At 50.9% G+C, this 23,154-nt stretch overlaps 7 protein-coding genes across 7 annotated transcripts; 3 read left to right on the top strand and 4 right to left on the bottom strand.

Annotated features, from left to right (window-relative positions):
- Nucleotides 1-126: 126 nt before the first annotated feature.
- N7459_003100 (putative Rho guanyl nucleotide exchange factor) lies at nt 127-4,876 on the bottom strand (the record flags this gene model as incomplete). The annotated part of the gene is made up of 3 exons (XM_056942284.1): nt 127-687; nt 744-2,596; nt 2,650-4,876. The coding sequence occupies 3 exons, from the start codon at nt 4,874-4,876 to the stop codon at nt 127-129; spliced, it is 4,641 nt and encodes a 1,546-aa protein (XP_056802167.1).
- Nucleotides 4,877-6,126: 1,250 nt separating this feature from the next.
- On the top strand, nt 6,127-11,147 carry N7459_003101 (uncharacterized protein; the record flags this gene model as incomplete). Its single annotated transcript, XM_056942285.1, has 6 exons — nt 6,127-9,293; nt 9,348-9,693; nt 9,747-10,135; nt 10,187-10,293; nt 10,365-10,747; nt 10,809-11,147. The coding sequence occupies 6 exons, from the start codon at nt 6,127-6,129 to the stop codon at nt 11,145-11,147; spliced, it is 4,731 nt and encodes a 1,576-aa protein (XP_056802168.1).
- Nucleotides 11,148-11,524: 377 nt separating this feature from the next.
- On the top strand, nt 11,525-12,306 carry N7459_003102 (uncharacterized protein; the record flags this gene model as incomplete). Its single annotated transcript, XM_056942286.1, has 2 exons — nt 11,525-11,557; nt 11,605-12,306. 2 exons carry the CDS (start codon nt 11,525-11,527, stop codon nt 12,304-12,306), a joined length of 735 nt encoding a protein of 244 aa, XP_056802169.1.
- A 923-nt stretch (nt 12,307-13,229) lies between these two features.
- On the bottom strand, nt 13,230-15,964 carry N7459_003103 (mRNA splicing protein SYF1; the record flags this gene model as incomplete). The annotated part of the gene is made up of 5 exons (XM_056942287.1): nt 13,230-13,500; nt 13,557-15,568; nt 15,631-15,684; nt 15,747-15,863; nt 15,923-15,964. The coding sequence occupies 5 exons, from the start codon at nt 15,962-15,964 to the stop codon at nt 13,230-13,232; spliced, it is 2,496 nt and encodes an 831-aa protein (XP_056802170.1).
- A 275-nt stretch (nt 15,965-16,239) lies between these two features.
- Nucleotides 16,240-17,452, top strand: N7459_003104 (H(+)-transporting V1 sector ATPase subunit D; the record flags this gene model as incomplete). Its single annotated transcript, XM_056942288.1, has 7 exons — nt 16,240-16,260; nt 16,319-16,507; nt 16,567-16,899; nt 16,951-16,999; nt 17,058-17,067; nt 17,132-17,172; nt 17,226-17,452. Coding segments are annotated over 7 exons (870 nt in total), but the record flags the coding sequence as incomplete, so codon positions are not given.
- A 324-nt stretch (nt 17,453-17,776) lies between these two features.
- On the bottom strand, nt 17,777-18,784 carry N7459_003105 (U1A/U2B'/SNF family RNA-binding protein; the record flags this gene model as incomplete). The annotated part of the gene is made up of 4 exons (XM_056942289.1): nt 17,777-18,171; nt 18,274-18,580; nt 18,675-18,681; nt 18,738-18,784. 4 exons carry the CDS (start codon nt 18,782-18,784, stop codon nt 17,777-17,779), a joined length of 756 nt encoding a protein of 251 aa, XP_056802172.1.
- A 333-nt stretch (nt 18,785-19,117) lies between these two features.
- N7459_003106 (tubulin-specific chaperone D) lies at nt 19,118-22,960 on the bottom strand (the record flags this gene model as incomplete). The annotated part of the gene is made up of 5 exons (XM_056942290.1): nt 19,118-19,249; nt 19,313-19,823; nt 19,882-20,158; nt 20,215-22,717; nt 22,793-22,960. 5 exons carry the CDS (start codon nt 22,958-22,960, stop codon nt 19,118-19,120), a joined length of 3,591 nt encoding a protein of 1,196 aa, XP_056802173.1.
- Nucleotides 22,961-23,154: the final 194 nt, after the last annotated feature.

A 23,154-nucleotide genomic window follows, 5' to 3' on the forward strand; every position in this document is an offset into this window, starting at 1 on the left:
TTAACACTTGCAGATAGGAAACGTAACAAAGGAGATGTATGTGCGTAGTATCACTGGACAAGAAATAAGGGAAATGGAAAGTGATGGGGTGTCAGGTGGTAAGGAGTGTCGGGGTATGTCGGCTGATCACTGCTCACTCGCTTTTAAGAGAGCAACAGCAGCCTGCTGGGCTCGGAGGCCACCAACCTCTCTCTTCAGTCGGAAATTCTCTTTCTTCAGTCGACCAATCTCGTCTAATGCATTCGTAAGTTGAAATCTGAGGGCATCCTCGCCACTTCCGTTGCGCACATCCTTGGCGATCTTGCTGAGCTCCGAATTGAACCGATCATAAAGTGCTTCATTCTCGGCGCTAGCTTCTCGGTATAGCTCGTCCAGCTTCTTGGCACGCTTCTCGCTCACAATTAGAGATGACTCTAGGTCCCTCTCCAGCGCAGAAGTGCGGCTATTGTATTCTCCACTGAGCTGGTCAAACCGCTCTTCAAGCCTTCGGAAGCGACCTTCGACGGAGCTGTGGACTTCTGAGGGGGGCTGGTTATCGGTAGGGCCAGCGCTTGGCTCCATACCAGATTGCTTCTTCGGCGTCAGTTTGAGGGCGCTTAATTCATCGCCAAGAGCAAATATTTCGTCGCGCAGTCCGACTTGGGCGGTAGCTTGTGCCCTCTTCTCCGTTTGAACGCGATCACGAAGCTAATGAAAACAGTCAGTCGGGATATTGACGCAATGGCTTAGAGATATCAGCTCACCTTCTGCGGGCTTTGCATCCGCAATTTCTGAGGCTTCTGGGATGATGAGGAAGACTGCGGGCGTTTGCTGTCAGAGCCATTAACTGTTGGTCTCTCTCGAAGTCCGCCAGTCCTCTGAGGAATGCTGGTAGCGCGGGATCTTCTCTTGGTTTCCTGAGTAGGCGACTCTGGAATGTCACTTTTCGTCTTGGTTGCCCGTTCTGTCTGCGGCAGCTTAGGATCAATATTTTCTTTCCTGCTTGGAGTAGATGGGCGTGTCGGTGACATCCTCCGGATAGGCGACCCTAGACGAGCAGGAGAGCCTCCTTTAGCCGGAGATGTCCCCCTGGAGGGAGATTGTGCCACATAACTGCTTTGGGGTCTAGGCTGACTGGTGGGTGTGGAGAAATCGGCGCGCGGACGACTGGATGGAGTCACTGGGCGCAATGAATGACCTGAAGAGACTTGAGATGTATCCGAAGATGCCGTTGGAGGGCGAAGGTCTGACAAGGAACTTCTCCTCTTTCTGCGAACCCTAATCATACCATCTTGCGATATTCCTCGAATAGAGGACAAAGATGGCGGCTGTTCATGGCCGGTACCAGGCCTTGATATTTGCTCCTCGGAAGCAAATCCATAAGGACGGTCGCGCGATGCAGGCCGAAGCAAGCCCAGACGAGCATCCACATCAGTTGACTTGGAGCGTATCAGAGATCCTTTAGGTGTATTTGGTTCCGAATCCGCTGGGCTTTGTCTTTTGCTCAAGGTTCGAAGAATCGCGGCCACCTTACTCTCACCCTCGCTCTTCGTGCTATCTTTGTGGAGGCTGAACCCAAGGCGTTTTCGGAATGAGGAGCTATTGGAGCCCACAGATCCAGTGTTTGTTTGTGAAGTCTTGCTCTGGTCACAAGTCAGAGTGCCTTCAACTGAGGCACCGCCAGGGATAAATTCTTCAAAGAGATGATCAAAGTCATCCACCAGTCGATCCAAGAGAGAGACGTGCTGCACAGGGTCACCTTCCTCTGTCAGAACCTCGGCAAAGGCCATTGTCAAGGCTCCTCGGTCCCCATCATTGCCGGAGGCATCCAACAGCTCAGCGAGCAACCGAATGATGGCAGCCAAGGCACGACGGTTCTGCGGACTGGTGTCCGCCAAAAATTTCCTGAACTGATCATCAAAGTCGCGTGGGAACATCGTGTCAAATTGGCTCTGAAGCATTTTCAACGATGACGCCTCCAGCACGGGCCCCATGCTGTTCTTCCAGGCATTTTTCATAAATGTCTCAAAAGCGACAAATAATGTGTCAACCGGTACTTCTGCAGCGGCTTGAAGCTTACTAGGATCTTCGAGAAGAACATTGTAGAGCTCATTGACAGGAGTACGATGAGCGTTCTCTCTGGCTCGAAGCATACGCCCCAGTATGTTGCCGCTTCGTGACTGAAGAGAAAGCACATACGCCGCAAAAGTTTGTTCCAGCAATCCAAGCTGACCCTCTCTAGTTGCCGGCGTACCAACAACAGAAATTTTGTTCGGCGTCTCGTCCTTTTCCTTGTCTTTTCCAACTTCTTTGGCAGGGAATTGGGATGGCAGAGTGTTCGACCGTGTGAGGTTTCCTCTTGGTGGTGGAATCTTCGGGAATTCGCCCATCAGAGTGGCCGAGTTTGGTGTTTTCAATGTAGGAGCATTCTCCCGACTACCACCCAAGAGATTTGAGATGAATTTGGTGGGCGATGGCGGTCGGAATCCTCGTGAAGACTTGACTTGCGTGACCAAGCTGCTTGCAATGTATCGTAGAATTTCAAAATTTGAATGCACCAGAGGCTTCGTCAGATTTGGATTTCGAGGGCTGTGTAGAGGTGAAAGTAGATTTTGCACTATTCGGATCAACGTCAGACAGCGGCTATGATATCAGGCACGGGGTACTTACATCGTCTTGAAAGAGTAGGGACAAAGGTGTCCGGTGAAACCAGGTCTGTGGACGTGACACCAATTACGGAGTCCACGTCCATTCGGTATTGGTCGCCGTTGGGTGGAGATATGGAAATGACAACATCCAAGTTGGTGTTTTGCAACATTTGGGTCGATGTTGACTTGGGTTTATCAAATATGAGACGCATTGGAGATGACTGAACGCGAGTGAGAGCCGCACTCTGTTCGTTTTCGCACACGCAAGCCAAGATACTCGAGCTCCCTGCAACACCACCAGGACTTCGCAAAGACCATTTGCCCCCTTCTCGCTCTGATTCGGAGAACCGGCCTTCGATTTTCGCTTTCGTGATTTCTTCTATCAAGCGATTGGCCCTTCCTTCATACATTGCAGTTGGCTCTAATGCAAGAAAATCAGTGCTGCTATCCCCAGCGGCAGAGCCAGACTTTGATGAAGCCGGCAAAATAAAGAGAAGCCGCCCACAAGCCGATTGCATGCAGCGCACGGTATGAAGCTCCAGGACCTCAATAACCTGAAGTTCTGAAGATGGTAGAGACATAGATGTGTCATTGGTCGCTGAGGCTGCATTATCGATGTCAGCCAACACACCACGCGCTGTGGTCCGGGTTTCAGCTGGTTTCGCGAGTAGCACGAGGCAGTTCTTGTAGAGAAGGATGATCCCAGCCCCAGAGTTCGTAGCTTTGAAATCCAGCTGGTACGGGGGTGAGACCTCATTGACATCAACAGCCGTGATCAAGCGTCCTTCTGGAAACACTTTGGAGGGCCAGCCATCGACCAGTTCTCTCAAGCGCCGGAGGCTTTGAGCATGGCTCGATGGCGAAGAGTTATCCAGGGCGCAAATGTCTTTCACGACATCTCTAGCTTTCAGTAAAGGGCGCACCGCAGGGTGTACCAATGGTAAGCTGCCCGTCATAGTATCGATCAAGAGGCTGTAACGAGGAAGTCTCTGCACTGGTTCCATCAACAAAGACCGAAGTCTCTGTTCACCAGTCTCATAAACCCGCCTCGAGAAGCTAGAGTTTTTGTCCCTCATGAAGGAGTTGAGGGTCTGCATAAACCCGGTGTGAGCCCGCATGTATTCTGCATAAGGCTGTGAAAATCGCGGTAGCCATTCTAGCAATGCTTTCGCAAACGCGACGGCACCAATTGCATCTCTATTCTCCCGTGACATGCCGCGGTATGGGGTAGATGAAGGGAGTTCGGTATCCTGGCTGATATCTTCGAGTGCATCTTTCTCTGTCTCCTCCAGTACACGGCGGATGAGATCTAAGAAGCCAAGATTGACCTCCAGAATCTCATTCAAGCACGGCGGAAACAGTGCCTCCAGATCTGCCTCGTCAGGGCTGGTGCTCGATGGCCCTCGCGCTTGAGCTTTCCGCCGAAATTCATCTGCAACGTCATGGACGAGGGAATACAACTTCGCAACATATCTCTCCTCAGTGTCCACAAGCTCACACATGGTGAGACGCAGGGCCTCTTTCTGGTTTCGCGCAAATACCCTGGACTTGCTGACGTTGGTCGGTTGTGAGGGCGCGCGTTTAAGGCGCGATGTTGGCAGAAACATAGGATCCCCCAATGCCAGAATAAGAGGTGTGTAGGGCCCATATTGAATATTCTCTGGTTCTTCAATCTCGGACCCAGCACTTTCGCGTCTTTGGGGCACTTCGATGGTGCCCGTTGGCAGGACAACATCGATGTCAATCCAGGGAATCTTGCGCTCCTGGTACGCACTGCGAATGTCCCGTACAATTTCCGATGGCTTCTCCACCCTAGTCATTCGATTGGCCAGGTCTGCAGCATGCATCTCGTCAAAAAGCTTCGGCGGCTTTCCTCCTTGACGGACCATACGGGACGTCTCTACCAGACGGTTCTTCAGTGGCTCCGACAACTCAGAGAAATACTTCAACATGCTGACAGCCAGTCCACGACATACTTCATCGCCTTGTTTCTCGCGTGGTAGATGATTGACCGCTGCATACAGGGGTGCAGCAGGTGAGATAGTAACGCGAGGATAGCTTTGGCACCCGGCTGGTGTGAAGATATGCGCCTGGATGCGCGAACTGCTCACGGTAGCATTGGCGGTGGCAACGGGGCCGTAAAAGATAAAAACAGAGGAAAGAGAGGGATCGACTGTGTGGTAGAGACTGAGTTGTTCGAGTGGCAGGTCCGATAGCGCCGTACTGGGCGCACTCATGTTGGCAGCCATGGCGGCCTCCGCTGCACTTGCCTGATACAAGTGAGCGCAACTCCGGGCGGAGAAAAGTGAGGGGCAGGAGGAGTTATTTCCAGAAAGAGCGACGAGGTGGAAGGCAAAGGACGGGGTTTAAGGAAGGGTAATCGTAGCGAGCGAGGGTGTCAACAGTCCATCGGAGAGGAGACAGTGTAGGGTCGAGCGGCGGTCGCAACGGTCGTCGTCCCCCTCCATACAGTAGATATCAGACGGAGGGAACTCAAAATTGCCATGCGAGCGTATGGAGGGGATGCGACAGGGCGAAAGAGGCGTAAGTCAAGCGAGTGTTTTGGGCGCGGGGGATATGATACCGCCGGGCCTCGCGCGATAGCGCGATAACTGGGGGCGGTCTTAGCGCCTGGGGGGCTCCGGTGGTGGAGCTGTGTTTATGTTTGGCCGGCCAACGCGGTCAACACAACCGTTGCTCTCCCCAACATGCAAGGTCCGTCTGACAAGTCACATCGAGGTTGGGAATTGGTCGAAGCCAAGCATATGAGCTAGATATCTCCGTTGCTACAGTAGATTAGACTAGGCCTTATGCGACTTGAAGCTAGGTGCAATACATAGCAGCAGCGCATCACAGAGTAGATGCATGCAGTCGAGTCAGATTAACAAACGAAACTCGCCGGGGGAAGTGTTCATATATAATCTAAAGACAATGCTATCGGTCTGCCTGCTAGCTCATCGCCCAATAAAGCGTTAGTTCGACGGGGGAATATTGGTTCCTGAAACAAAGCAATTATAAGTGATCTAGGGTGTCAAACTTAGCCCGGTCAAGATGGATCTAGCCCTCGCCGATATATATAGGTAGACCCGCTGTACAAACAAAAGGATGTCCCATACCCAGTGGTCCAATTTGGCCAATGAGGGAGGTCAATTAAATCATTGGGCCCTCTTTGAATAAAAAACACCTGTAGATCTTAGTTGAGCTTTTTCTTATGCGAATTCAACGGCCGTAGCAGTCCACTGTCAACATCGACGATGTCTACAATATGGTGAGGGGTATACCTTCCCATACCACAATACAGCCCAGTATATATGTACATGATATGCCGACAGCAAAGATTCCTGAGTCATCCAGTAATATACTGTAATAACCCCTGACGAAGGCGGTGAGTGGACGAGGAACACGCTAGCCCCAAACAGGCAAGCAACAGTCCATCGAGAGACCAGCTGTTTGTTCTCCGATTCTACGGTGACACCACAGAGCGCATCTCCCGCTCGAGATGCTCGAATCCACCATGTCGGACCCTCTCCCCATTGCAATAGACCCCGTGGCTTTGGTGACCACCGAGTGTATCACCGTCACCTCGTCCATGCGGAAGCATGCCCGCTGGGCGCACTCGTCCGTCTCCGCCATCCTGGGCGGCAATGGGGGGTCCCGCGTATACGAGCGGGATACCTCCGCGCCGCCTAGTCCGCGGAAGAGTGGACAGTCCATTCGCACCGATGAGGACCATGCCTTGGCCAATCGATGGGGATTGCGAGGGAAGAAGGGGAAGAGCATGCAGGACAACCCATTGATATCGGCCTTCACCCGTCTGCGCAGCGACCTCAAGGGTTGTAAAGATATTCGGACCTTCGACACGCCGGCCCTTCTCCATCCGTTTCTCCAGGTTGTTCGCTCCTCCTCGACTTCCGCAGCCATTACCTCCCTGGCCTTGATCGCTATTACCAAGTTCTTCTCCTATAACATCATCAACCGGGACTCGCCCCGACTCTCCATGGCGATGCAGCTGCTGTCAGCTGCTATTACACACTGCCGATTTGAAGCCAGCGACTCTTCGGCGGACGAAATAGTCTTACTCCGGATTTTAAAGTTGATGGAGGGCATGCTTTCGCGCCCGGAAGGAGAACTCCTGGGTGACGAGAGTGTTTGTGAGATGATGGAAACAGGATTGAGCATGTGCTGTCAAGGCCGTCTATCAGAGGTACTGCGGAGGTCCGCTGAGATGGCCATGGTCAATATGTGCCAGGTCATCTTCATGCGGCTCTCGCACCTCGACGAACTGCCCGCAGCGCAGACTTCTATCGGAGATGACACCGTCAAAAATGACACATCCAGCCTGAAGATGGATCCATCTGTGAATGGCGACACTGTCACTTCACAGCAGAAGTCTGCTATGAGTTCAGATACGGCAGCCACTGAACGGAATAGTACCAGCCGAGAAGGGACGCCTGAGCAAGCAGGTAATGGCGGTGCGGCCGCTGCGCCACCGAGCCCGCAGGATGACTTCGATAGCGAGGTTCGGCCGTACTCTTTACCATCAATCAGAGAGCTGTTCCGCGTCTTGATCGATCTCCTAGATCCTCATAACCGCCAACACACAGATACCATGCGGGTCATGGCTCTTCGCATTATCGATGTTGCTTTAGAAGTGGCGGGGCCATCAATCGCCCACCATCCTAGTCTGGCGACCTTGGCTAAGGATGATCTCTGCCGATATCTCTTCCAGTTGGTGCGTTCAGAGCAATTGGCCATTCTCACGGGCTCTCTCCGAGTCGCTGGAACCCTGCTGTCGACATGTCGCCCCGTGCTGAAGTTACAGCAAGAACTCTATCTGTCATACCTTGTCGCTTGTCTCCATCCTCGTGTCGAGATTCCACGAGAACCCGGCATCGACCCATCTCTCTACGAGGGCGTACCTCAAACACCGAAGCTGGTCAAGCAGCCTTCATCACAAGCAAATAGTGGAAGGTCAACACCAGTCCCAGTAAAGGATCGTCAGAAGCTGGGATTGGAGGGTGGCTCGCGAAATCCGGAAGCACGGGAAGCGATGGTTGAAAGCATTGGAGTTTTGTCGCGGGTTCCTAGCTTCATGGTTGAGCTATTCGTCAACTATGACTGTGAAGTGGATCGAGGTGATCTATGTGAGGACATGATTGGCTTGCTATCTCGCAACGCATTCCCGGACTCCGCAACGTGGAGTACAACGAATGTGCCTCCACTATGCCTTGACGCTCTTCTAGGTTACGTACAATTCATTTACGACCGTCTGGATGATGAGCCGAAACAAGGAGACTATCCCCCACAGGAGCGTTTGAGAAGTCAACGAAAAACGAAGAGAATCATTATCAAAGGCGCCCAAATGTTCAACGAAGACCCCAAGGCCGGGATTGCCTATCTCGCCGGACATGGCATTATCGAGGATCCTAAAAATCCTGTCTTGGTTGCTCGTTTTCTGAAGGGAACCGGTCGTTTGTCGAAGAAGGTACTCGGGGACTTCATTTCGAAACGAGACAATGAAGAATTGCTGGGCGCATTCGTGGATCTCCTCGACTTTTCCGGGAGGAACGTGGTAGAAGCGCTTCGAGAACTTCTCAGTTCATTCCGCTTGCCTGGCGAGTCCCCTCTAATTGAACGAATCGTGACGACCTTTTCAGAGCACTATACAGAGAAAGCGAAACCAGAAGGGGTTGCAGATAAGGACGCCCTTTACATTCTGACCTACGCCATCATCATGCTCAATACAGAACTCTATAACCCGAACGTGAAGTCGCAAAATCGCATGTCTTTCCCTGCGTTCGCGCGAAACTTGAGAGGTGTCAACGGAGGCGGTGACTTCACAGATGAGTTTCTTCAGGAGATATACGACTCCATCAAGGAAAACGAAATCATCTTGCCCGATGAGCATGAGAATAAGCACGCATTTGATTATGCCTGGAAAGAGATGCTTCTGAAATCGTCTACTGCCGGCGATATGGTGGTGGGCGAAACCAACGTCTATGATGCGGAAATGTTCGAAGCCACTTGGAAACCTGTGGTTGCTACTCTTTCCTATGTTTTCATGTCCGCTTCAGACGATGCAGTCTATTCTCGCGTTGTCAACGGATTTGATCAATGCGCTCAAATCGCGGCTCGCTACGGCCTGACGGATGCCTTTGATCGTATCGTATCGTCACTTGCATCAATCAGTACCTTGGCCACTAGCAAGCCACCAAGCACCGTGCTAAATACAGAGGTACAGGCAGGCAAAAAGAGCGTGATGGTGAGCGAACTAGCCGTGAAATTTGGAAGAGATTTCCGAGCGCAACTGGCTACTGTCGTACTGTTCCGAGTCCTACTGGGCAACGAGTCCACGCCCAAGCAAGGCTGGGAACACGTTATTCAAATCCTCAGCAACTTGTTCATCAACTCCCTCATTCCGCCTTTTGACTCTGAACTCACAGCCGAGCTGAATGTATCGCCAATCCCTCTTCAGCCACCGTCGCAGGTCGTCGATCGAGATGGACGCAATAATGAAACTGGACTGTTATCTGCATTCACTTCCTACCTCTCGAGCTACGCGGCCGATGACCCCCCTGAGCCCTCTGATGAAGAACTTGACAACACTCTTTGCACTGTGGACTGCGTGACCGCCTGCTCCATTCCCGAAATTTTGACCAATATCAAGTAAGTAGCCCAGGCAACTGAGAGCTTTCGTTTGCCCCGCTGACATTTCTGGAGATCATTGCCTCTCTCTTCGCTAAGACCCCTTGTTGAAACTCTACTGTCTCAACTTCCAGAAGACAACGCTCCGGCCGTCATCGTTGTAAAGCCAGAACGACCAAGCCCTGTATCTCGGTCGTCAGGCCCCAGAGTTGACCCCAACCAGCCTAAATATGACCCCTCGATGATTTTCATATTGGAGTTAGCAACTGTTCTCACGCTTCGCGATGAGAACGCCCTTGAAAATCTCGGCGAGATGCTTGCGACAACACTGCAAGCCCTGGTGCGAGATGCCAAAAACCTCCACCCGCTCACCGTATCTCGCATCGTTTCCTATCTGCTCAATCTGCTCCGACTAAGCCATGTATGGATTCCTCAGAAGATGTGGCTCGGGAGTACTGACTGATATCGATATAGGACCAACACTTCATGCGGGTTCCTGTCGTGCTTCATGCCATCTCTGGATATGATCAAGACATTTTGGATACGGTTGCTGTCCCAACAGTCAAAGGCCTCTCGCGGTGCTTGGCCCACACGGGTCGCCTGAGAAACGAACTTACCATCTCTCCAGACTTCTGGTCAATCCTGCAAAGACTACACCAGCACGAAGAAGCTGCTCCCTTGGTATTCGAGCTGCTTCGAAGCATTGTTGAATCCATGCCTGATATTGTGACGGCTGACAATTACGAGGCTGCTGTTACTCTTGCAAACGACTTTGTCAGCGCAGGACATGTAGGATCGATTGATGAGCGGCAAAGAGACTCAAACGCTCGACGAACTAAGGGAGTCAAACAGCCCAAGTCTACGTATGGCATTATTTAGGATTGAGTTTGAGCAGAACGCTAACATCTCAATAGTGAGAACAAAGTTGTCACTCGCGGCATCAAGGCGATCGGATTGATCTATCACTTGACTGGGCGTGTTCCCGCGCTTATCAAACAGTCTCATCTTGAAGAGCGTGAAGGTTGGTCCCCGTTTCGTGTCTATATTGCTCGACGTTGTCAGCTCCTCGTCTAACACGTTTGTAATCACCAGCCTGGGCGGCCTATTGGTCCCCTATCTTCCAATCTCTCACAAGCCAATGCACCAATCCCTGTCGTGATATTCGACATCATGCCATATCGACTCTGCAACGATCTCTCCTGTCTGCGGAGCTGATTTCCAACGATGACCAGGAGTGGACTGCCATTTTCGATGAGGTTCTCTTTCCTCTTGTTCTGCGCCTTCTCAAGCCTGAAGTATACCACTCAGATCCTCTCGGCATGAGTGAGACTCGCGTCCAAGCAGCGACCTTGGTTTGCAAGATATTCTTGCGCTTCCTTGATCAGCTTCCGAACCGAGAGGGTATGCTTCCTCTTTGGCTTCAGATTCTGGATATCCTCGACCGGATGATGAATAGCGGACAGAGTGATAGTCTCGTGAGTCTTTCGACTTATCCCTTATTATATAGCATCTGTCACCTAACTTGCTGCAAAACAGGAGGAGGCGATACCCGAAAGCTTAAAGAATATTCTTCTAGTCATGGCTGATGGCGGCTACCTCGTACCCCCATCTCAAGACCCGAGCAAAGAAGAAATGTGGCTTGAGACCCGCAAGCGTCTCGGTCGCTTCCTGCCAGATCTCTTCACTGATATCTTCCCCGATGCCGCTAAAGAGACCGAGACTTCTCGCCCAGGCTCTGTCGTCTCGTCATTAGCAAAGCCGAGCAGCGAAGCAGAGAAGAAGAGCGAGGGGATTGCCCCATCGAATGACGCTGGAGACACAGCGGAAACTGGCAAAACTGAGAGCCAGTCCTCCTCTCAAGAGAAATCTTCATAAGACGAGCCGATGTCTCTCTTCCATCTACATATAGAACAGTGTGAGGCTTCCGCTTGGATATGTACTTTGGATCTTTTATTTTCTATCTTCTTGTAGATAAAGCGTGGTCTTGTCATTGGCGCTGCGTTCTAATCAAAAGGCGGCTGATTATCGGGAGATTTTCCCCATTCTCCGCGATAGTTGAAAAAAATTCAGTAGCTGTGCAAATGAAGTTCTAAGGTTACTACTCAGCTACTAGCGGTTCTCTCCATCCTACTTTGGTAACATTCGAACCCCGGAGGTCCATTGGCGCTTACGTTATCCTCTCAGTGACCTCTTCGGCTTTTACATATTTGTTAGACTTTTGACGAGGCTTCTTCCACTGTAGTTCCGGCATCATGGACAAGATTGCCACCTTTGAGCTCCCTAAGGTACATCTTCAGCTCCTCCCGCTGGTCGCAACTAACATCTCGCCTAGTGGATCAGGGACCAGAAGGGTCATGCCTCACTGATTCTATCTGGAAGCGCCACTCCAGCTTTATCAATCCGCGATTTGATCGAACTGTCCTCCGACAGAGATAAAACCACTCTCAATCTATCAGTCGAGTCGCTGAGCTTGTCTTTGGGATCTGGAAATGGGAGCGAGCCACTCCGAAAAGCAATCGCAGCTCTGTACAATGAAGCCATTACCGAGGACCACGTCCTCACCACTAATGGGGCAACTGGAGCCAACTCGCTTGTTTTCCAAAGCCTACTGAAGCCGGGTGACCATGTCATCTCCCTGTACCCGACTTACACCCAGCTGTTGTCAATGCCCGAAGCGATAACTGGTGTTGAAGTCTCACTTTGGAAGCTCAGCTTAGACGACCAGGCAGCGGCGAGCATTCAGTCACTGGAAGACATGATCAGGCCGACCACCAGGATGATTGTCTTTAACAACCCTAACAACCCGACGGGTACTATCATGGACGCAGATCTACACCGCAAGATTGTCGCACTAGCTCGTTCGCGGGGAATCTTCGTACTCGTTGATGAGATTTTCCGCCCACTATTTCACAATCCGAAAGACGGCGTGCCGCCTTCAGTCGTTGAACTTTCAGAAGAATACACAAATGTCATTGTCACAGGCTCGCTGAGCAAGGCTGGGGTCTATCGGGCGTCCGAGTCGGTTGGCTTGTGACAAGGAACACTGAGTATTTGAGAGAATGTATAAACTTGAGGCTCTACACGATCAACTCGCTCAGCCCGATTGACGAGATCATCGCGACTGAGGCGCTAAGTGATCGCTGCCGGCCTCAAATCTTGTCGAAGCACCTGGCAATGGCTCAACAGAACCTAGATCTTCTGGAAACTTTCATCCATCAGCATCAGGAAAGTTGTTCATGGGTCAGGCCAAGTGCAGGCGCAACAGCATTCGTGCGATTCTCCCACCGAGGCGACATTCTGGATGACGTGAACTTTTGTCTGAGACTAAAAGCAAAAACAGGGGTTTTGCTGGCCCCAGGAAGTCGTTGTTTTGGACAGCGTGGTAATGAAGACCTTCATGGGTTTGTTCGGATTCATATCACTGCACAGCCAGACGTTCTGCGTTCAGCATTGGAGGCCATCGATAGCTTCTTACAACAGATGTGACGATCGATTGTTATGGGAAAGGGCCAAGTGATACCAGTAACGTGCAGTGCTCAAATCTGGCTATTGGGAGACAAAGGGAGCACCAAGGCGAGTTGACGAGGACGGCGGATACAGTTGCAGTCTTGCGCCCATATAGCTTATACGACAGAGATAAAAACAAACGCCTTGAAAGTGGGGCAGTTGTCGCAATAGCAGAAAATGCAGATAATAGAACCGGTAGAGTAGAAAGGAAGAATTCAGCCGTGCTCGGGCACGGGCACGGTAAGCTTGATTCAACCATGAAGCGCCAAGTCGGTTCAGACTGGAAGAAATAAGAAGGTTTAATGTCTTCCGTCAAAAGATGGTACTGATACGAGGAGTAAAGAGAAGATAGTGGGAATACAGCTCGGAGAATGAGATCAAGAAAGAGCGATAAATATCGTCAAGTAGTTTGTTTCGGGTATTTCTTCGAAGAGGCCCGAGGTGGTGGACCTAATCATCCATGTCGTCATCGAGGTCGATAGCATCAGGGTTAGCCGGTGCTGCGGAGGGTGCTTCGCCAGCTGGAGGGGGGCGGTTTCCGCCCTCGGGACCAGTGCTGGCAGCAACGAAGCCCACCGGGGCGCGAGCTTGACGCTCGAGAGCAGCCATGGCATCGGCACGTTCCGCATCCTCGTCTCCACCTGCTTCGCCCTGTTGCTCATCATGGGGACGCTGTTGACTGCGAGCAATGGCCTGCGATGCAATGAAGTTGACATCGGTGCTATAAAAAGGTCAGTGAACTGTGCTTGCAGTGTAGAGGGTACGAAGAAGCTATACTTGTATTGAGCCTGGACGCTTCTCTTGATGCGAAGCATCTCCTTGAATGTATCTTCGTTTCCGTGCTGGACCTCAAAGGCCTCCCACTTCTGCCAGAAAGCGGCATTTGTTCGAGGATCGCAGAACTGAGAAGCGTGGCCGTAAATCGCACGCGCACGGTCGATCTCGCCAAGTCGCCGTTCCATTTCTGCGAACTTGAGACACATCTCCTTCGCTTCCTGATCCGGTAAAGCGGCGATAGCGCGCTCGTATATGGGTCTCGTGGAAGTGAGTCCAAAGTTCGAGGCGGACTTGGTGATGTAAAATTCGAACATCTCGAAACGGTCCTCATCAGATACGGAGCGAGTTGCGCGCTCGTAGATCCGCATGGCGTGTCGTGCAAGTCCTCGCTCCTCTTCCAGGTTGCCATACATCAAATAAAGGGGCTTGGCGAATTTCGGCGGGCATCCGTCCAAAGCTTGTTCGAACAGGTCGCGGAGTCTCTCGATACCAATCTTGCGATCCACTGCCTTGGTCAAGTACAGATTCCAAAGCTCAAAGGCGACCGGATATGAGAAAAGATCTAGGCCACGTTCGTATACCTTGAAGGAATCTTCGAAATAGCTATTTTCTTCGAGGAGATTCGCATAGTTGACAACGGTTTGGGGCGTCGCAATACGCAACTCAAAGATACGTTCGTAAACCTTTCTTGTCTCGTCCAGCGACGAAACACTTTCAACAAGATCAACATAGAAGCTCCACAGCTTCCAGCTCTTGTGCACACGCTGTTGAGGCGACAGGTTTTCATCAAAATAGTCCACGGTGGACTTCTTGGGTGCCTGGGTTGCTTTGGCCATGATTGAAACGGCTTGATCAAAGTTGTCAGCACGAAGCTCCATCTCTGCCCATTCACACCAAGTCTCAGCAAGTTCCACAACGGATTTGAAAGGAACCTTCAGGGCCTTTTCAAAAATGACTCTTGCAGTATCCAATTCTCCTCCATTCTCATAGAGCTTTGCGTAGTTGACCCACAGCTCGGAGAATTTGCCGTGGGCTTTCTTGGGATTGATAGCTGCAATTGCGGCTGTGTATGTGTTGACAGCTTCTTGCTTGTTATCACCCCACAGTGCTACCCTCTTCTCCCATTCAATGACGTTGTTAGGATTTTGTCGCAGAAGCACGTCATTTACTAGGAATGGTCGGCGATCCATTAACTGTTCAAAGCGCAGCATGCGTAGGTCAAGATCGAAGTCGGCTTCTTCATCAAGCTTGCCTTTCTCTGAGCGCAAGGCGGCAGCTTCCATCAAATTGCCAATAATAGACTCCTCGAATTCGACGTAAGAATCGAAGACCAAGGTAAAATCACGCACTGTCATAACGGTGGTGATTCCCTCCTCGAAGACATCTCGTGCCTTCTCAAAGCTTCCCTTTGTAATCCAGTAGGTTGCCAGTCCGGCCCAAAGCTTTCCACGCTGATCGGCAAACCGCTCGATGCCGCTTCGGAGAATAGCATCAACATTGATTCCGACCTGAGGACCAGTTTTGATTTGCTTGGCTTTGGAGACCAAAAGATCAACCATCTCAGTCCACAACTGGAAATTACTCTTGCCGTTCTTGGACTGGAACGGCGTGTTATCAAGAATATCCATGAAAACCTTGACAGCCTCCGTATATTCACCCATTGCGACAAGAAGTTCGATGTACTCCTCCGCATTCTCAGGGTGGATTTGCGTATACCTGGCCCAGATCTTGACGGCAGTCTGTCCAGATGCAGATCTTGCGAATCCCTTGTAGAGTCGCCAAATCCTGTTGTGTTGGGTGACGGGCAGGGCACGTAAGGCACGGTCGAATATTCGTCGAGTCTGAGTCACCAAGGGCTGCTGGATCAGGAAGGACAGGTACATCTCCCATATGCGGGGCATTTTGTTCAGGAGAATCAGAGCCCGTTCGAAAAGAGCATTGACCTTCAAGTATTCGGCTCGGTAGACGGTCGGGTTTCGCCCTTTGAGATGTTCCGTTCGAAATTCGAGATACTATTCCAAATGCCAGTTAGTGGACGAGCTTGTGATAAGTTACTCAAGGGAGAATATCTCACCATCTTCCACAACTTATACGATCGCGGCAATTGTCGGCAGGCACGCTCCATAACCTAGGCAAAGAATATATTAGCGATCGTCCTCGGTTTTGCGGAATTTAAAAACGCAGACATACAAAGGCTTGCTCATAAAGCGTGCCATGCTGCTGCTTGAATTCGATGTAGGCAAGCCATGGTTTGATACTGCCGGCGTCGCGCAGCAGATCTTGTTCGTAGATCGTATCCTGATCGGTCTGTTGAGTGACGGGTTAGCGGCTGGGTTTGATGCGAGGAAAATCCAATGGACGCTTACGATCAGGTAGAAGTCCGGCCGGGACGCAGATGTTCGGTCCATCTGTGCGTGTTGCCGGTGAGATCTGGGGGCAAAAGTGTCCCTGGCATTTCGCCACTCCGTTCGAGCGGGATCAAATATCGCGGTCACCAGTTCAGCATGGGAGAATGGCGCTGTCAAGGATCACAGTCGGAGCATTACCGTGGAGAATGAAACTGCGACGAAGTCGTACGCATGTGCACGTGACTGAAACCGCATCGAGTGGGCGGTGAAGTTTTATCGGCGTCATATCAATGTGGCCGCACCCAAGCTAAACGTCCTACATCTGGGTTAAAGCTGTCGTCATGTCGGGTGCTGTGGTACGTGCCGTTTTGCTGATTATCGCGTTCAATACACTAACTTCATGCTTTCTCGCAGGGCCGAGAGCCAGTCTTTCCGACTCGCCAATCGCTGGGGTTGATGAAGAGCAAGCTGAAGGGAGCAGAAACAGGACACAGCTTGCTGAAGAGAAAGAGTGAAGCATTGTCAAAGTATGATATATCTATATCCTTCTCCTTTCGAAGCACCTTGCTTACCTGTGCGTGTTTCTCATTAGACGTTTTCGAGGTACGACGCCTCAACGATCTGGGGTCGGAACCCCCGCATTACATCGGAGCTAATCGCAGCGGACAGAGATCACACGGCGCATCGATGAAGCTAAGCAGAAGATGGGACGGGTAATGCAAATTGCAGCGTTCTCTCTCGCCGAAGTGAGCTACGCTGTCGGTGGAGATATTGGATACCAGATTCAGGAGTCTGCTAAGCAGGCTCGCTTCCGTGTGCGAGCCAAGCACGAGAACGTCTCCGGTGTTTTCCTGCCTCAATTTGAGAGCTACACTGAAGAGGGTGTCAATGACTTTGGCTTGACCGGTCTTGGCAAGGGAGGTCAACAGATCCAACGCTGCCGGGAGACATATGCGCGGGCCGTGGAAACATTGGTGGAGCTAGCTAGTCTGCAGGTATTAAAGACCGCTATTCTCATCTAGCGAGACTTTAGCTGACTTTGACAGACTGCTTTTCTGATATTGGATGAAGTCATCAAGGTCGTCAACCGTCGAGGTAAGTACACTTCCCAGTCATTGGAACTTACATGTTGACTAACTTGTCTAAATAATAGTAAACGCCATGTGAGCGTCCAATCCCGTACAACGGAATTGAATCCCCGAGTCGGTACTAATTACTGTTTATTAGTGAGCACGTCATCATTCCTCGAACTGAGAACACAATCAAATGTATGTCCCCTCATGGCTCGGATCCGAAATGCACACAACTGACCATGACGAAGACATCAACTCCGAACTCGACGAACTCGATAGAGAAGAGTTCTACCGCTTGAAAAAGGTATCTGGCAAGAAACAGCGAGATAATGCAGCCGCAGATGCGGAGATTCTGGCCGCCCGCCAAAGAGAAGCCGAGCAGCAAAAGAATGGGGACGCCGCATCGACTGTGGCCGAAGAACCCGAGGTTGCCGATGTCCTGGGCGAGCAAGAGGACAACGATGTCATTTTCTAAGCCTTTCTTTGTATTCTTTTGATGGTTCCCATCTTCTCTTAGACGATGGTCCCTGCTGGCATATTGTTTCAAGCTTGATATGTATCATGTTCCTGTCCTAACTGTGTTGTAACACCCCGAGCCATATGATTTCCTTCTTGAAATATATTTACCCTAGACATACAACCTTGGAATATTTTGCAATACAGCAATGTATTGGTGTTATCTGTAGTCTCCTCGTATTGCAAGTACACGGGCGAGATAGAAAAAAGAACCCTCCAAACGCCAGGAAGAATAAGACAGGGATATTTTCTTTTCCTTGGATCATAGATACGACCAGATCCATTACTGTCTCTGGTAAGTGACGCGGATCGGCTTTCCCTGCTCGCCCATGGACATGCCGGAGGTAGCTTCTTTCGCGCTAATGGCACCAGACTCGCTTTCATACTCGACAAAGGCAATACCTTTGCGTCCAGGGACCAATCTGACTTCCTGGAATCCTTCGAACCGACCAAAGACCGCGGAAAGCCCCTCCTGGTTGGCGTCGTCGGGAAGATCCCGAAGGAAAAGAATCTTGTTTGGCGGTAGATACTCGTCTGGAACAACGGCTGCAGCAGCACCAGAGGTAGGCTTGAGGCCTGCGCCCTTGGTAGTCTTGGCCGGCCGTGTGGTTTCGGCGGCGGCGGCGGGGCGCTTGAGTTTCTTCTGGGCTTCGAGTGCGTCGTGGGCCTGTCTTCGCTCTGTTGGCAAACAAAACGTAAGCCATAATCAGCATCTAACTGTTCCATGATAGAGAGGGTATATGATGGTTCCCTCGGCTGCGAAAGGGGACGGTATCGTACCTTTCTCAGCTAGGCGCCTCCGCTTGTGAGCCTCTAACTCGTCCGATCCGTTCTCCCGAAGGACAGTGGCATCACTCCGCGTCTTTGCGTAGTCCAGAACCATGGGCTTATCGAAAAGTTCAAATCCATTCGCTTCGTCAATGGCGCGGGTGGCGGCGTCAACGCTGTCGAAGACGATAAATGCTTGGCCCTTGGCCCTCAAATTGGTCTTTGCGACGATCTCGAGCACATTGCCGAACTCGGAGAAGATTTCTTCCAATGCCTCTTTCAGCTGGTCAACCTTGATGCGCTCCTCCAAGTTTTTGATCTGTGATCGGGAAAAGGCGTCAGTCAGTCAGTCGGCCCGGGGCCTGCACGAGGATTGGAGATTGCGGTTCAAGAGGGAGGGACTGGATGCGTACGTAGACACTGTGGAACTGGATTAGCGTATTGCTGTTGAATAGGTGAGAAAATAGATCACTTACGTGTTATTGGGAGGAATCCCGCCGGGCGATGCACCTGCGGCCGCCATGGTTGCGACAGTTTGAGCTCCGAAAGCTGGGCGAGGTTGAGCTTCTGGTTTCCTGCGGCGGAAGTTGCGATCAGAGGGTGGAAAGAGGATGTAATGTCAAAGAAATAGATTTGTACAAGAAGAAGCATCATTGGTCTAGTGGTAGAATTCGTCGTTGCCATCGACGAGGCCCGTGTTCGATTCACGGATGATGCACATTTCTTTTTGATCTTTTTTCTCTTCCACCACACTCGGGCAGCCTCTAGATTCCTAGAGCGATAGATCTCAATCAATACACATTTTGTTATATACTCGCTGCATATGTACTGTATATTACTTCATCTATGACCTTCTTCACGGCACCAGGATAGCCCTTAGGCCTTCTACCTTTCCCTTCAATTCCCTAGGCTGTGCAGACCAATCCTCGTATTTGACTGCCTCCGAATCAGTCACTGTAAACAAATAGTCCGCCACGCCTGTCCGGACCTATCGAAATAATCAATTAGTACCGGCAAACATAAGAGAACAGAAAACCAAACTTAGACACACCCTTGGGAAAGGATGCAACAGCATCCCAGTTAGCTTCTTCAGAATATCTCCTCGTAAAGGATCAAGCCTTGACAGTGCCCCATAGACCTTGATGGCAGCCTCCAAACGTGCAATGTTCGATGACCGAAAATGTGCTTTTTGAACAAGGAAGAACAGCTTTCGAAATATCGGGTCCTGTCCATCTGAGTTAGAAATAGCAAAGCTGTCAATCAGGAATGCACTGAGTTCGATGATTGGGATTGCATAACGATCATCCTGAAGGTTGTCACTCAGCGCAGTCCCCAGAAGCTGCAGGATTGCAATCAAGGTGCCTTGGCGCTGACTAGAGTCCTGCGAGTTGATGAACTGGATCAGGGCCGCACGAGAAGCGCGAACGAGACCCTCAGCGCCCGCTACCGCAGAGGTGGCTATTCCCTGTAGGAGCGGTAGGCGCAACCATTCGCAAGACCATAAGCTGAGCAACTGGAAGAAGTACCCTTGGGAGGACACGTCGCTCAGATGTTCAAATTTCCTGCTCAAGTTAGACCAGCTCACAGATTGTTAGATCTGAGGGAAACAGAGCCAATTACCTTGGCAGAGGAGATAACCCAGCTGAACCCACCAAAATGCATTCCTCTAGACAAAGCCATGCCTGAAGTCTGACCTTGTCGAGCTTTTCAGATGCAAGACGGAAAAGACAGCCAATCAAATCCTGAAGCACTGGGGTGTCCCAAGAAAGATCTGATGGGAGATTCCTGGCTGCCTGGATTGCTTCCACTCGAATCAGGGACCCGATGTCACCTCGTCTATCGGTGGTATAGTCATTCAGGAAATCGAGGATATTTCTTAGAATGATATTCGTCGTAGCTAGGATAATGTTAGCCCGCTGTGTCCCACTTGGTGATTGCTTCCAGTCAACACACCTGTGTGCGGCACAACACTATTTGCGAAGCATTTCACAGCAGCCACTCGCTTCTCAATAAGTTCTTCCTTTCCAGCAGATCGAAGCAGTTCAGTTATAATGGTTTGTTTGAGATCATCTCGTCCGCCGAGTTGCTTGAAGGTAGTCCCTAGAGCTAATATTTGGCCACGACCGCTTGGCAATCTCCATGAGGCATGAAGATGTGAGAACCAGGAACGCGTTGTCTCTTCCTGTTTTTCCGGTGACAGCAACGGAAATATCATGGACAAAGCGTTCGAAGATGTTTCAATTGAGATGTCGTCGCTTCGGGAAACACAAAGTGACAAAATCTGAAGTACCCGATCAATCAGGCCCTCTGGTGGCTTAGCAAGGCTAGTAGTGATGGTACACCGACAAAGAGAGGCAATCAAGCATGAGAATGCCTCCGCCGTCAGTTCAGGACGCGAGCTCTGGAGTGTTAAGTCCCTATCAGTAGGTCCAGTTGGAGATTGAAAGATCTCCCACAATTTGAGTATCAGGGAAAAGATGTCTTTCCCTTCATGGCTGGCTCTTTTATCCTCGAAGGTCTGCCATTCATGAATGTAGGCATCCGCTGTGGCAGTGATTGATAATAGACATCCGTGCCGAGACTCCACATCACTTCGAGAAATACGGGGCAACTTGTCCAGAAGTCGTTGGAGCACCACCTTCACAGTTTGGAAGCTCTCTTGCGTACTTAATGCCCCGATAGACTTTGCTGCCTGTCTCCTCGATTCAGCATCGGGGGAACCAATGCCACGCCATTGCATCAGAGCGTCCAGAAGGGGGCTCCAATAAATCGAATCCAGAGAGGCCGTTGATTTCGCCACTTCGACCATTGCACGAGAGCGTCGCGCAACAGCATGATAGTCCACGACTTGCACGAGAGAGATACCTTCTGTGATAGTATTGGGATGGCGACCAATCAGTTCCTGTAGCGCAGCAGAGGCACCGCGTCGAATATTTCCAGAGGGATCTATGCAAGCCGAGGTCACAAGCTCAACAGCTAGCTTTTGCAGAACATCCACTTCAGTGATTCCGAGAAGTGACGGGATCCTTTGTGCGGGTAAGGCTTGTAATTCTGAAGTTACGTACTTCCTCGACAAGGACCAAATGCCAAAGCAAGCCGCGTCTCGAACCCCAGTTCCCACGGAACTACCAGTCGACGACCTCTGTTCAAAATCGAGACCCGATATTAGGGATTGGAGAATATCAGTTAGTTGATGGGTAGGAGGTGCACGGCGGAATAGTAGATGTGACAGGGTTAGCATCAGTCCCTGCCATCGTTGAGCGTCAACGGCACTCAGATTGCGTTTCAGGGTGTGAAGACCGGCCCTTCGGGCCTCGAATGGTGTCATTAAAGAGCCATCAGGCTTTTCATAGAGAATATTCTCTTTTAAGGACCCGAGAACCGCCTCAATGACCTCAGCCCCCATGTCCGAATCGAGTTTCAAGGTAATCACGCTAAGGGCCTTGCTAGCAGCAAATCGCACAGGGGTGTCCTTATCCGTAAGATCAACAAGAAAGTGATCTATGGCATCTTCTAGTATGCTGGAAAGCCGATCATCCGGCATCCTGGTGTCCCCTCTTTCGGCTAGAGCCAAAGCCATGACTGTAATATTGCGAAGAATCTTAACGATCGTCTTTCTGGCGAGTGCGGAGGACTGGATGGTCGTAGACACCTCTGAATCTCCTTGAGAAACCCTCAGAGTTTGTGCAAAGACATTTTCAAGCAAAGGGGCAAAGTCTTCCACTTGGCCTGATCCTCCGAGGCGGGAAATGAAAGAGAGGACACCAATGCACGAGTATACCGAGGGTGATTCCGCGGTACTTGCTGGCTGGAGAATCCCAAAGGCCCACTCTTTCAGTATTGTAAGAAGTCCAAGAGCTTGCATATCACCACGTAGAGCAAGTCGTGCCAAGAGAGAAGTTACCGCCTCACGCTCCTTGCCAGGTGCATTGATATAATGCAGCGCCAACGAAAGAATAGATTTTGCAACCATTGGTGTTCGAAGAGATATTTCACCCAGCTGCTGGAGATTGTTATAGGGCACTGTGATATCATCCGACGAAAGCAATGCCAGATCAAAGGGAGCGAGAAGGAGGTGTGAGAGCCAGACTAACATCACATAACGCTCTTCCCACTTCAGGTTCTGCGTCTCCATTCCCAACGCATCTTCTGTGGAGCTTGGACTGTGGATAGAGTCCCATTCTATGAAAGCTCGTAGCATGGAATCGAGATATTTCGGTTCATTGTTCAGAAAGCGGCAGATTACCTTGACTCCACGGACTTTGCAAAACGTGTACAGCAATCTGCAAATGGCTCGTGGAAGTGGATACATCGCAGATCTCTGGGGAATCTTTGCCACAGAGCCATACTGGGCACGATGTTTAATCGCATAGGCCAGAAATGCATCCACCAAAGGAGGCAGAAGCTTCTGCAGATGCGGATCCAAGAGTTGAGGCCATTCTTGAAAGGGCTCAAGCTGAGTGAAGAATTAGTTATACGGGCTTCGCCATGTATATGTGACAGTCTCATTTATGACCGGGTGAAATCTTACCAGGCTGACGAGCTTCTCCGTCCGGGACACCTGAGCCCATTTGCATGGGGTGCGGGGCGTTCCATTGTGAGCTCTCCAAAGCAGTGACGGCAGCTTGGCCGAGAACTCTGCTACCAGATCGCTGGATGCCCGCTGAAGCTTTACCTCTCGATCCTCGGCTGCATCCATCGTGCGGGCTCTGGACGTTGACTGCTGCTGCGTTCTCACCGATCGGGAAAAGCATCAACGGCGGGGCGAATCATGTGACATCAACGCCGACCGGATCGACGATCGATGAGTATACTGCCTGTGGCACTCGGTGTATTCAGCTGATATACCAGTTAGCACAAATCAATTAGTGAGACAACACGGCTATCGACGTG

The sequence above is a fragment of the Penicillium hispanicum genome, assembly GCF_028827665.1.
Source record: "Penicillium hispanicum strain IBT 35686 chromosome Unknown utg000003l_segment0_segment0, whole genome shotgun sequence".
Taxonomy (NCBI): domain Eukaryota; kingdom Fungi; phylum Ascomycota; class Eurotiomycetes; order Eurotiales; family Aspergillaceae; genus Penicillium; species Penicillium hispanicum.